Source organism: Sapajus apella, unplaced genomic scaffold (genome assembly GCF_009761245.1).
Source record: "Sapajus apella isolate SASKATOON/1434 unplaced genomic scaffold, GSC_monkey_1.0 scaffold50, whole genome shotgun sequence".
NCBI lineage: Eukaryota > Metazoa > Chordata > Mammalia > Primates > Cebidae > Sapajus > Sapajus apella.
In genome coordinates, this window is record NW_022436990.1 from 5,290,481 (window position 1) to 5,304,788 (window position 14,308).

General features: G+C 37.0%; 1 protein-coding gene across 1 annotated transcript in view; it reads right to left on the bottom strand.

The window, feature by feature from the left end:
• Nucleotides 1-14,308, bottom strand: part of TTC6 (tetratricopeptide repeat domain 6) — a 259,315-nt gene that overhangs the window by 147,666 nt on the left and 97,341 nt on the right. Inside the window, exon 6 of the mRNA XM_032242507.1 lies at nucleotides 1,373-1,491. Coding sequence (XP_032098398.1) covers nucleotides 1,373-1,491 — 119 coding nt within the window. The remainder of the gene's footprint in view (nucleotides 1-1,372; nucleotides 1,492-14,308) is intronic.

A 14,308-nucleotide genomic window follows, 5' to 3' on the forward strand; every position in this document is an offset into this window, starting at 1 on the left:
TGAGTAAAGGAAAAGGAAGAGTAAATAAAAGACTTTCAGAAACACTTTTCCAAGATTCTCTTTTACTATATAATTTTTTAAAATATCAGATTCTTATTGCTCTGCATCTCATTCTATTCCTCATTAATGGAAATTTCTAATTTTGGTTTTAATGAATTAAAGTAGTACTCCATATATCAATACGATCTACAAATATTTTTGGCATGCTCAAGAAAGGCTGTGTGTTTTTACAGCGCACTCTTCTTAAACAGGACTATTTGTCATTCTTTGAAACACTAAGACATAAAAAAGAAAAGACTCGGACTCTGTGTGTGGCCATACTACTCTGCTTAATGCACTAAATGCAAGGTTTTTTAGAAAAAAAAATCAAGACGTTTCTGCTTCATTGATAGTCTGACAGTAACTATTTATTGAAGGTAAAATACTTGTTGTCTGCTGTCACTATTTGTTTTAATACATAATCTTGCTAACTAAATGAGCTTAAAGCAATGCAGATAAGCAATGGTATGTACAGGGTCACTTAAATGCCAATTTGACTGTTTCATAAACTTTGGAATTCTTTTCCCATGAGTCTATTCTCAGCTACTAAATTGTGAGTAATATCCATTTACAAAGTTTGAGCTGGCTATAAAAAGGTTGTCTTCCATGTCCAGCATACTTTCAGTGCCCTAAACAACAACAAAAGCCAATAATTAAAGCTTCTTCAAACCCCTATTAAGAGTTAAATGAAGAAGAATCTAGAAGAAACCAACCCATAAAAACTTAGTGGTGAAATAAGAAGAAAATCAGAATTTCAACAAGGTGACTAGCAAAAGATAAACCATACTCTAAATTGCATTTCCACACTATTATTTAAAATTGTGGTTGTATTCCTGTGTAGTAAGAAACTTCATTAAAAATATGGATGTGAGGATGAAGCATGATATTAATAGTTGAGAAAAATAATGCCATCTAAATTACTAAACTGATGGCTTATGGACATTTTGTGTTGGTTTGTTTTTCATTTTATCATAACAAAATTAACCAATATAATAAGCAATTGATCCAAATCAGGTATTACAGTGACCAAAAATATCAAATCTAACATGCTAACATTTAATTTTCTCTAGTCTTACAAAGAGGCTTTTTATTCCAGCTATTGTTCCATCATGAAAGTAAGTACATTTGCCAAAAGCAGGAAAAGAAAAAAGCATGAATTATAGCACATATATCTAACTGTAAAATCTACCACCAACTTTTCCTGTGAGAAGTTTAACCTCATATATGAATTTCTAAAACATTTAGTTTTCTTTTTTAAAAATGTATTTTCATGTCTCAGTGCTGCTGAATAACTTCTCTTCCAATAGCAAAATTATAAATTTAAGAAAATTACTTTTTATGTAGTTTTTTATCACAAAGTGGTTTTGAAGACTTTCTTGGTCTCAGTGATTTACGTTTCCACATTCGCTTAATTTGTTTTCCTTTGATTTGCAAGAATTCTGATGATTTTGCCTTTAAAAAAAATATAAAATGTGCTGTTAAGGGAAGATGTAACATGAGAGATCTTTCTCTCATATTTAAAAAGCCATCTCATATTTAAACTCCAGATATCTATGTATATTTTATAAAAGGATCCTAAAAGTAAGTTGATAGTTTCCTCTAAATCCATTCCTAAATTTTACATATACACCTTTATAACAATAAAAATATTAGTGCCATATTTATTTACAATATTTTTATTTATTACCTCAAAATTATTAAAGAATAAATATAATATTTTCCCTCCATAAGTACACTCTTCTTTATTGATATTTGTAATAAAACTTACCCTTAGTTCCTTAAAATTTGGTATGACTGCTAGTTACAACCACAAGCTAAAAAGAACTTCAGTGCTTTATATTTTTGTTTTGATCAACATTTATCAAAAGTTGTACTGTTTTAAAGTTTGTACTTCTTACAGTTGTACTGTTTTCTATTTGTATTGCTTGAGGAAAATCAAATACATTTTGTATCATAAATAATTACCTTTTACTCATTGTAAGTATTAGGGGTATTATTTCCCTAGATTTTCTAGAAAATTTTCAGAATTCATGCTGATCATTCATGTAAAGATATTTTCACTGCGGTTGCTCTATATATTTTTGAGATTAGACTTAAGAAAGAAACCAGGGAGGCCCTCCTTAGAAAAAGCTATGGTTGAATAAGTAGAAGATAGCCAGATAAAAGGAAGTTAGTTTTTTTATGTTAGGTAGAGGGTTTAAGCTTGACACAGCAGCAAGGAAGGAGCTACTGCAACTTCTTGGGTAATGAAGTAATGAAGAATAAAGAAAGTTCAATGAATAGGAGCATTCCATCTAAACATCTTGGTAATCTGAATCTCCTGTACAGTATTTCCACAAAGTGGTCATCACCTGGCTGGAACATGGTCAGGAGTGGAGAACTTGAATGCAAATAAAGTCAGCCACTTTCTCTTTGAAAGTCTTCCAGTCCTGGAGTTTTTGCTTGTTTCTTTATTATTGAATCTAACAACTTTCATCCACCAGTCTTAATTCAAACCTCAGGAACCATATAAGTGCAATGTAGCTCTCAGTTGTTTGAGAGACAGAAAATATTAGAATACAGTTGACTCCCCTGGGTCTCCTTTTCCCTCGGATCTATATACCCCGTCCTTTCAACTCTATCTTACATAACATGGTTTTGAAGTACTATACTTAGTCATCTTCACTGCTCTCTTCCAAACAGACTCTAATTTGTCAGAGCTCCTCCTGGGGTTGGACACCTGGATGTGAACACAATATTTGAGGTGTGATATAATCAGATCAACCAGAAAAAAGATGGTATTTGTAAATCAATGCAAACCATGATTGCATTTGGCTTCATCACAAAACAGCCTAAAACACTGAAGTTTTTCACATTTGCTACTAAATCTGGTCATCCCATATCTATACACTTAGTTTGTGGATCCTAAAGCTATCCTAATTAAATTTTAACTGAGATCTGACTAATTATATCTTTTTTTAATTCTTCATTTTTGTGGGTACATAGTAGGTGTATATATTCATGGGGTACATAAAATGTTTTAATACAGGCATGCAATGCATAATAATTACATCATGGAAAATGGAGTATCCTCCCCTTGAGCATTTATTCTTTGTGTTACAAACAATCCAATTCCTCTTTTAGTGATTTTTAAATGTACAATTAAATTATTACTAACTGGCTGAGCATGGTGGCTCACACCTGTAATCCCAACATTTTGGGAGGCTGAAGTGGTAGATCACATGATGTCAGGAGCTCAAGATCAGCCTGACCAAAATGGAGAAACCCTGTGTCTCCACTAAAAATAAAAAATTAGCCAGGCATGGTGGGCATGCCTGTAATCCCAGATACTTAGAAGTCCGAGGCAGGAGAATCTCTTGAACCCAGGAGGCGATGGTTGCAGTGATCCAAGATCACATCATTGCACTCCAGCCTGGGCAACAAGAGTGAAACTCAGTCTTAAATAAACGCTATAGTCACCCTGTTGTGCTATCAAGTTCTATGCCATATTTACTAATTCTAACTATTTTTTGTACTCATTAGCCACCCCTACTTCATGCCCACCAAGTCCCCCTTCCCAGCCTCTGGTGACCATCCTTATACTCTCTATCTCCATGGGTTCAGTTGTTTTTATTTTTAGATCCCACAAATAAGTGAGAATCTGTGATGTTTGTCTTGCTGTGCCTGGATTATTTCACTTAGCATAATAATCTCCAATTCCTTCCATGTTGTAGCAAATGACTGAATCTCATTTTTTTTTTTCTAAGACAGAGTCTCAATCTGTAGCCCAGGCTGGAGGGCAGTGGCATGATCACAACACACTGCAGCCTCGACCTCTTGGGCTCCATTGATCCTCCCACCTCAGCCTCCCAAGTAACTGGGACTTGGGACTTGGGCATGTACCATCAAGCCTGGCTAATATTTGTATTTTTGTAGATATGGAGTTTTGCCATGTTTTCCAGTCTGGTTTCAAACTCCTGAGCTCAAGCAACCTACCTGGCCAGGCCTCGCAAAATACTGGGATTAAAGGCTTGAGCCACCATGCCCAGCCTCATTCTTTTTTGTGGCTGAATAGTACTCCATCATGTGTATGTACCACATTTTCTTTATTGATTCTTCTGTTAATTGACACACGTTGCTTACAAATCTTGGCTGCTGTGTGGCCAGTGCTGCAACAAACATGGGAGTGCAGATGTCCCTTTGATATACTGATTTCCTTTCTTTGGGGTATGTACCCAGGAGTGGGATTGCTGTGTCATATGGCAGTACTATATTTAGTTTTTTGAGGACTCTCCAAACTGTTCTCCGTAGTGGTTGTCCTAATTTACATTCCCATCAACAATATATGAGGCTTCCCTTTTCTCCACATCCCTGCCAGCATTTGTTATTGCCTGTCTTTTTGACATAAGCCCATTTTAACTGGGCTGAGATATCTCATTGTAGTTTTCAACACTTTTCATATGTCAGTTTGCCATTCGTATGACTTCTTTTAAGAAATATATATTCAAATCTTTTGCATATTTTAAAATAAGTTATTAGGTTTTTTTCCTATGGAGTTGTTTGAGCTCCTCATATATTCTGGTTATTAATCCCTTGCAGGATGGCTAGTTTGCTAATATTTGTCTCATTCTGTGGGTTGTCTCTTCACTTTATTGATTGTATCCTTTGCTGTGCAAAACCTTTTCAACTTGACATGAACCCATTTGTTCATTTTTGCTTTGGTTGCCTGTGCTTGTGTGATATGGTTTAAGAAATTTTTGCCAAAACCAATGTCCTGGAGGGTTTGTCCAATATTTTTTTGTGGTAGTTTTACAGCTTGTGGTCTTAGATTTAATTATTTAATCCATTTTAATTTGATTTCATCTATGGTGAAAGATAGGGACTAGGTTCATTCTTCTACATATGGATATCCAGTTTTCCCCACACTATTTATTGAAGAGGCTGTTTTTCCCCCAGCATACGTTCTTGGCACTTTTGTTGAAAATGAGTTTACTGAAGGTATACTGAATTCTGTTCCATTGGTCTATGTGTCTGTTTTTATGCCAGTACCATGCTGTTTTGGTTACTAAAGCTCCAAAATATAATTTGAAGTCAGGTAATGTGATTTTCCTCCAGGTTTTTGTTTCTGTTTGTTTGGGGTTTATTTTGTTGTTGTTTGTTTTGTTTTGCTTTTATTATTATTTACTTACGATAGCTTTGGCTATTCTGGGCCTTTTTTGGTTTCATATAAATTTTAGAGTTGTTTTTCTATTTCTGTGAAGAATGTCATTGATATTTGGATATAGATTGCATTGAATCTGTAGATTGATTTAGGTAGTACAGACATTTTAACAATATTGGTCCTTCTAATCCATAAACATGGAATGTCTTTCCATTTTTTAGTCCTCTTCAATTTCTTTCCTCAGTGTTTTATAGTTTTCATCATGGAGATCTTTCCTTCTTTGGTTAATTCCTAGGTATTTTGAAAATGGGACTGCTTTTTATTTATTTTTCAGTTTGTTGACTGTTGGCATAGAAATGCTACTGATGTTTATATGTCAACTTTTTATCCTGCAACTTTACTAAACTTGTTTATCACTTCTAATAGTTTTGTTTGTGGAGTCTTTTGGTTTTTCCAGATATAAGATCATACCACCTCCAAACAAGAATAATTTGACTTCTTCCTTTCCAATTTTGATGCCTTTTATTTCTTTCTCTTGTCTGATTGCTGTAGTGAGAATTTCCAGCATGACACTGAACAACAGTGGTGAGAGAGAGCATCTTTCAGGTGCTTCAGATCTTAGAGGAAAGGCTTTCAGTTTTCCCCATTCAGTATGATACTAGCTGTGGGTCTGTCATATGAGGTTTTTTAATTTATTTATTTATTTATTTATTTATTTATTTTATTTATGAATGTGACAGAGTCTTGCTCTGTTGCTGAGACTGGAGTGTAGTGGTGCAATCTGAGCTCACTGCAACCTCCACCTACCAGGTTCAAGCAATTCTCTGGCCTCAACCTCCCAAGTAGTTGGGCTTACAGGAATGCACCACCACATCCAGCTAATTTTTGTATTTTTAGTGGATACATGGTTTCACCATATTGGCCAGGCTGGCCTCAAACTCCTGATCTCAGGTGATCCACCCACCTTGGTCTCCCAAAGTTCTGGGACTACAGATGTGAGCCACTTTGCCTGTAAAAACCATATGTGGTTTTTATTATGTTGAGCTATGTTCCTTCTATATCCAGTTTTTGAGGTTTTTTTTTTTTTTTCATGAAGGGATGTTGAATGTTATCAAATAGTTTTTCAGCATCAATTGAAATGATCATAAAATGTCTATCTTTCATTCTGTTCAAATCACAGTGATTGATTTGCATATGTTGGACCATCTTTGCATCCCAAAGTGGGATTTATCCCACTTTGTCGTGAGTGATATTTTTAGTGCATTGTTGAATGCAGTTTGTGAACATTTTGTTGAGAATTTTTGCATGAATATTCATCAGGGATATCGGCCTGCAGTTTTCTTTTTTTGATGTGTCTTTGTCTGTTTTTGGTATCAGGATAATACTGGTCTCATAGAATGAGTTTGGAAGTATTCCCTCCTCCTCTATTTTTCAGAATACCTTGAGTAGAATTGGTGTTCGTGCTTTAAATTCTTGGTAGAATTCAGCAGTAAAGCCATTGGGTCCCAGGCTTTTCTTTACTGAGAAACATTTTATTATGGCTTCAGTCTTGTTACTTGTTATACGTCTGTTCAGGTTTTGAATTTCTTCCTGGTTAAATCTTGGTAGATTGTATGTGTCTAGGAATTTGTCCATTTCTTCTAAATTTTCCAATTTATTGGCATATAGTTGCTCATGGTAGCTACTAATGATCCTCTGAATTTCTGTAGTATCCGCTGTAATGTCTCCTTTTTCATCTCAGAGTTTTTTTATTTGAATCTTCTATCATTTTTTCTTAGGCTGGCTGAAGGTTTATTAATTGTGTTTAGCTTTTTAAAAAACCAACTTTTTCACTTCATTGATCTTTCATATTGTTTTCTTCATTTCAATTCAATTTATTCCTGCTCTGACCTTTATTCTTTTGTTCCCCTAATTTTTGGTTTGGTTTGCTCTTTTTTATTCTAGTTCTTTAAGATGCATCATTAGATTGTTCATTTGAAGTTTTTCCGCTTTTTTTGATGTAAACACTTACAGCTATGAACGTCCCTCTTAGTGCTACTTTTGTTGTATCCCACAGGTTTTGGTATGTTATGTTTCCATTATCATTTCTTTCAAAAAGTTTTTCAATTTCCTTAATTTCTTCATTGATTTGCTGGTCATTCAGGAGCACACTGCTTAATTTAAATGTGTATAGTTTCCAAATTTCTTGTTGCTGATTTTTAGTTTTACTCTATTGTGTTGTTTTTTTTGTTTGGTTTTTGTTTGTTTGACAGAATCTCACTCTGTTGCCCAGGCTGTAGTGCAGTGGCACAATCTTGGCTTACCGCAACCTCCTCCTCTCAGGTTAAAGCAATTCTTATGCCTCAGCCTCTCAAGTAGCTAGGATTACAGGCATGCACCACCACACCCAACTAATTTTTGTATTTTTAGTGGAGATGGGGTTTTGGCACGTTGGCCAGGCTGGTCTTGAAATCCTGACCTAAAGTGAGCCACCCGTCTTGGCCTCTCAAAGTGCTAGAATTACAGATGTGAGCCACCACGCCTGGCCAGTTTTACTCTAAGTGGTCACAGAAAATATTTAATATTGGTGGGGTTTTTTAATGTTTAAAGACTTGTTTTGTGACCTAACATATGGTCTATCCTCGTGAATGATCCACCATACTAATGAAAAGAATGTGTATTCTGTAGCCATCGGATGAAATGTTCTGTAAATATCCATTAGATTCATTGCTCTATAGTGCAGATTAAGTCTGATGTTTCTTTGTTGAATTTCTGTCAGAAAGACCTATCCAATGCTGAAAGTGGGATGTTGAAGTTTTCAGCTATTGTGTTAGTCTCTCTCTCTCTCTCTTTGCCTCCCTAATATTTGCTTCATTTATCTGGGCACTCCAGTGTTGGGTGCATATATAATTAAAACTGTTATATCCTCTTGCTGAATTGGCCCCTTTATGATTGTATAGTGACCTTTTTTTTAATCTCTTTTTATAGTTTTTGTCCTGAAATCTATTTTGTCTGATATAAGTATAGAGATTCCTGCTCTTTTTTGGTTTCCATTGGCATGGAATCTCTTTTTCTATCCCTTTATTTTCCATCTATGTTTGCCTTTATAGGTGAAGTGTATTACTTGTAGGCAACAGATCAATGAGTCTTGTTTATTTAATCCGTTCAGCCACTCTGTGTCTATTGATTGGAGCGTTTAGTCCACTCACATTCAATATTATGACTGATGAGTTTTATTACTTGTTTTTTGGTTGTTTTGTGGTCTTCTCTTCCTTATTTCTTTCCTGTCTTTCTTTTAGTGAAGGTGGTTTTGGTTATATGGTCTAGTTTCTTGCTTTTTATTTGTGTATCTGTTGGATGATTTTTGTGCCATGAGGCTTGCAAATACTGTCTTATAGTCCATTATTTTAAACTGTGAATGACTTTACACTGTTTGCATAAATACACAAAGAAGCAAGCAGAAAAAAAAAAAACTAACAAAGACTCCACACCTTAAGTTCATTCTGCTTTTTAACTAATTGTTGTTTCTATTTATATCTTATGGTACTGTCTATATCTTGAAAAGTTGTTACAGTTATTATTTTAGATTGGTTAATCATTTAGTCCCTCTACTTAAGTTTACACACCACAGTTATAGTGGTTCAATATTCTGTGTTTTTCTGTGTACTTACTATTACCAGTGAGATTTGTACCTTCAAATTATTTCTCATTCCTCATTATCATGCTTTTCTCTCTGGCTAAAGTATTCCTTTTAGTATTTCTTGTAGGACAGGTCTGGTGTTGATGAAATCCCTCAGCTTTTGTTTTGTCTGGGAAAGTCTTTATTTCTCCTTCATGTTTGAAGGATAATTTCACCAGATACATTATTCTAGGGTTAAAGTTGTTTTTATTCAGCACTTTAAGTTTGTCAAGCTACTTTCTCCTGGCCTGTAAGGTTTCCACTGAAAAGTCTGCTGCTGGACATATTAGAGTTCTATTGTATGCTGTTTCTTTTCTCTTGCTGTTTTTAAAATCCTTTCTTTATCCTTGACCTTTGGGAGTTTAATTATTAAACGCCTTGAAGTAGTCTTCTTTGGGTTAAATCTGCTTGGTGTTCTATAGTCTTCTTGTACTTGGATAGTGACATCTTTCTCCAGGTTTAGGAAGTTCTCTGCTGCTATCCCTTTGAGTAAACTTTCTACCTCTATGTCTTTAATCCTCTTTAAGGCCAATAATACTTAGATTTGCCCTTTGGAGGTTATTAGATAGAGCTTGTAGGTATGTTTCATTGTGTTTTATTCTTTTTTCTTTTGTCTCCTCTGTGCATTTTCAAATAGCCTGTCTTTAACCTCATCAGTTATTCCTTCTGCTTGATCAATTCTGCTACTAAAAGACTGATGCATTCTTCAGTAAGCCAACTGCATTTTTTAACTCCAGAAGTTCTGCTTGATTCTTTTTAATTATTCCAATTTCTTTGTTAAATTTCTAAGATAGAATTCTGAATTCCTTCTCTGTGTTATCTTGAATTTGAGATTCTTCAAAACAGCTATTTTGAATTCTCTGTCTGAAAGTTTATATATCTCTATTTCTCCAGGGTTGGCCCTTGGTGCCTTATTTAGTTCATTTGGTGAAGTCATGTTTTCCTGGTTCATCTTGATACCTATAGATGTTCGTCTGTGTCTGGGCATTGTTGAGTTAGGTATTTATTGTATACTTTGCACTCTGGCCTTGTTTGTACCCATCCTATTGGGAAAGGCTTTCCAGATACTTAAAAGGAGTTGGGTGTTGTGGTTTCAGCTGTATCTGCTTTAGGGCATGGGACCCCAAGCCCAGTAATGCTGTGGTACTTGCAGACTCATAGAGGTACCACGTTGATGGTGTTGAACAAGATCCAGAAGAATTCTTATTCTCTTCCTTCACTTTGTCCTAAACGAAAATCTCTGTCTCCCCCTCCCCTAACTGGAGCTGGGGATGAAGTAATACAGCACCCCTGTGGCATCTATTCCTAGGTCTGCACTGGGTCAAATCTGAAGCCAGCACGGCACTGGGTCTTGCCCAAGGCCTGCTATAACCACTCCCTGGTCACTACCTATGTTTCATCAAAGACCTAGGGCTCTACAATTAGCAGGTGGCAAAACCAGCCAGACCTATGTCATTTGTAGCAAATTCACTCAGGCCCTGGGTGAAACCAGAGGCACCATCCAGGAGCCTGGGACTACAGTCAAAAACCTCAGATGGCCATCTGGTATTCTATTGTACTACAGCTGAACCGGCACTGAAACCACCAGATGAAATCCTTCCCACTCTTCTCCCCGCTTTTCAAAAGCAAAGGAGCCTCTCCCTGTGGCCACTGCCACCTCAGGCCCACGGCGGGTATTGCCAGACTCCTGCCAATGTTTCCTCAAGGCCTAAGAGCTCTTTAGTCAGTTTGTGTTGAATGCTGCCTGGCCTGGAACTCGTCCTTCATGGGAATGGGCTTCCCTCTGGCCTAGGGCAGGTCCAGAAATGGTGTACAAGAGCCAATTCCTGCACTCAAGGACCCCAAGAGCCCGCTTGGTGTCTACTCCCCTATAGCCAAGCTGGTTCCTAGGGTGCAATACAAAGTCCTCTTTACTCAAGCAGAAGGAGTCTCACCCTGTAGCCACCATAGCTGGGAATGTGATGAGTCTTGCCTGAGGCAAGTAAGTCTCAGGGTCTCACCCAAGGCCCTCAACTGGTATCCTTTCTATTTATTCAGAGCCCAAGGACTTTTCAGTTAGGAAGTAATAAATCTTACAACAACTTGGTCCTTCTCTTCAAGGCAGCAGGTCCCCTTCTGGCCCAGAGCATGTCTAGAAATGCCTAGGAACTAGGGCCTCATGACTCTGACTGGTGCCCTATCCTGCTGTGGCTGAGCTTGATATCTAAGACATACGACAAAGTCTTCCCCATTCTAACTCCCTTCTAAAGCAAAAGGAAGGAGTATCTTTTGGAGCCGTGAGCTATGCAGCCTAACGTTGGGGGAGAAGTTATGCCAGCACTCCTTAGCTGCCCTGGCTGGTAACTCAGTAGGTTGCATGCCTCCCTAGTCCACTATCTCTAAGCTCAGTTCAACCCTAGGACTTACCTATATGTTGCAGTGCTTGTGGCCTACATTGCCCTTCAAAATTATTTGGGGCCTCAGAGCACTTTAGCCTGTGGTGGCAAGGCTTTTAAGAAATCCAGTTCGAACCACTGAGATCAGCTATTCCTCTCTGGCTATGGCTCATTTAAATGCACCCTCTGTGGGCAGGCACCCTCTGAGTTTGGTTAAGTTTTGCTTTCTGCTACAACAAGACAACACTGGGTTCAATACTTCACAATTGCTGGCTCTCCCTCTCCCCAAAGCACAGAAACACTCTCTGCACAACCTCTCCGCTGCCGATGGGTCAGGGAGGGGTGGTGTCAGCAATGCAAGACTATTTTTCCTACCTCTTCAGTTCCTCTTTCAGTGATACATAGTTACAATCAGATACTATGTCTTGATGTACTTTGGGGTAGAGGGGAAAATCAGTGGAGACTTCTATTCCACCATCTTGCTCCACCTCCTCCAGACATATCTTACCAGTAGCATTTTTTATGCTATTTACAAATCCAATCAGCAAGCTTTTCATTTTCTCATCTGATATGGTTTGGCTGTGTCCCCATCCAAATCTCATCTTGAATTGTAGCTCCCATAATTCCCTTATGTTGTGTGAGGTACCCAGTGGGAGATAACTGAATCATGGGGGCAGTTTTCACCATGCTGTTCTCATGGTAATGAATAAGTCTCATGAGATCTGATGGTTCTATAAGGAAAAATTCCTTTTTCTTGGCTCTTATTCTCTTCTCTTGTCTGCCCCCATGCGAGACACAACTTTCACCTTCCACCATGATTGTGAGGCCTTCCCAGACATGTGGAACTGTGAGCCCATTAAACCTATTCCTTTTATAAATTGCCCAGTCTTAGATATGTCTTTATCAGCAGCATGAAAACAGACTAATATGTCATCTAAACCATTAGGAAATATATTGAATTTGACACCGCCCCATAGCAGTCCACCAGACTTCCATGCACTAGTTGTGCATCCTTTGCATAACTAATTACAAATCAATTTAGTAGTCCACCTGACCACAATCTCCTCTATACAACCATCATTCAGAGGCTTTCATAAGCAGGTTGCTGATATTCCAATGATAATAGCAATAACTAATGTTTATTGAGTTTTCTGTGTGCCAGGCATTGCTCTAAGTGCTTTATGTTGTAGCATCTACATATAATCCTCACAAAAGCACTGCCATTATCCTCAGTTTGCAATACAGACATATAGTAGAGTTCAGTACTTTGCCCAAGGCCACACCACTAATAAAGGGCAAAGAGAGGATTTGGTCCTTGGACATCTAGCTGCAGAGCCTATGCTTTTCTCACAATACTCGTATGTTGAACACCAGGTCTATTTTTATAATGTTCTAGGAATTCTAGGAAAATAAATGAGATTAGTCTTCCATGGCTGATCCTTAAAGGACCCATACTCTAAGTGATTATCACTTTCTTTTAGAAGGGTTCAAACACAATTCTTTTAACGAGACATTTAATAATTCTAGAGTTTTGTCCAATGTCAATGCATAGATTGCAGAAATCACAATGCTTACACTTAAAAAAAAAAGTCATATTTGCAGTTTCCAGTCTCCAGGCATTGGCACCTCTCCCACTACAGCAGCTCCCTAAAGCTGCTGCTGACAGGTCCAACAAGCTTAAACCCATCTATCTGAGCCACCCAGCAGGCTCAGATGTCCAAGGTAACTCAAAATTTTTTACAAGTCTTAAACTTTAAGTTTCTATTATCAATTCTTCTTCTTTCTAAAGATCATTCTCCCTGTCAGATTTAAAGCACACAAAGCATGAGTTTATCAGCAACCTTTTCTATTTGTCATACTTCTGTTTATTTAAAACCTCAACCTTTTTCCAAAAATAAATTAAGGCAGCTCTGTCATCTCTTGTCATCACACTATTCAATCCATATGACAGAGTTACCTTTCTTTTTATTCCCTCTCTCTTTGCTCCAAAACTAACATTAAAAATCCTTGTTTTTGTTCTTAACATTATTCATAGGACTAAACCCATTCTGGATCTCAGCCTTCTTGGTATAATTTTATATCAACATACCACCTTTATATTTATCTATGGATATGCATTTCTATGGATATTTTTTGAACTCCAAATGCAATAGATTATTCATATGCATTTTGTAAGAATTTGGGGAATTCAGGGCATCCCCAAACCCCTTAAACTTTTTTCAATTTATAATCTCAGGTCATGTGATCATATCTACATTTTGTATAGACTTTTATTGACATTTTCTAAAATGTTCAACCATTCTATTATTGGCTTTGTATCAGTTATTCTTCACATAATCACGACGATTTCTATCTAGCTTTGTTTTGTTCGTCATGACGTAAACCAAAATACTAATTACCTTCATTATGCTAATGAGCTTCTAAGAGTAGAAATGGCCAATTAGGTAAGTATTGATCAAATTCTCTACTTTATTTTGCTGAACTAGACCTTCCAGCATATATCTGAGCAATTAAAGTCCTGTATTGTTCCTTTATCATACCCCTGTGCTAGTTCTGGCTAGTTCTGTTTAATTGGGTCAGAAAAGGTCCCCTCAATCCTCAGCCTGGCTAGGCTTGCTGGAGTATGTTGTTCCTCATTCTGCTAGCATTTTGTGTAGAAATGCTAGAAACTAACCTTATGGCCTCAAATGTTCACATACAGTGTAAAGTTCATGGATAACAATTGATCTTGATATGTTAACACAAAAAAATAAATACATGATTCTTGATGAAGACTTGGTGGGAATATTTCAGGACTATTTTTATGGCATTTCTGAAGGGCCCAACAATATCCTACAACAATAAGGCATAAAATCTTATTAGACATTATCTTCTCCTCCCCTTGAAACATTTCTCATTTCACTTTAGAGTCTTTTTCATCCATTCATCAAGTCACTCTGATCAAAACATTCTTCCATTTGGGAGGCCAAGGTGGGTGGATCACAAAGTCAGGAGTTTGAGAACAGCCAGGATAATATGGCAAAACCCCATCTCTTCTAAAAATACAAAAATTAGCCAGGCATGATGGCATGGGCCTGTAATCCCAGCTACTCAGCA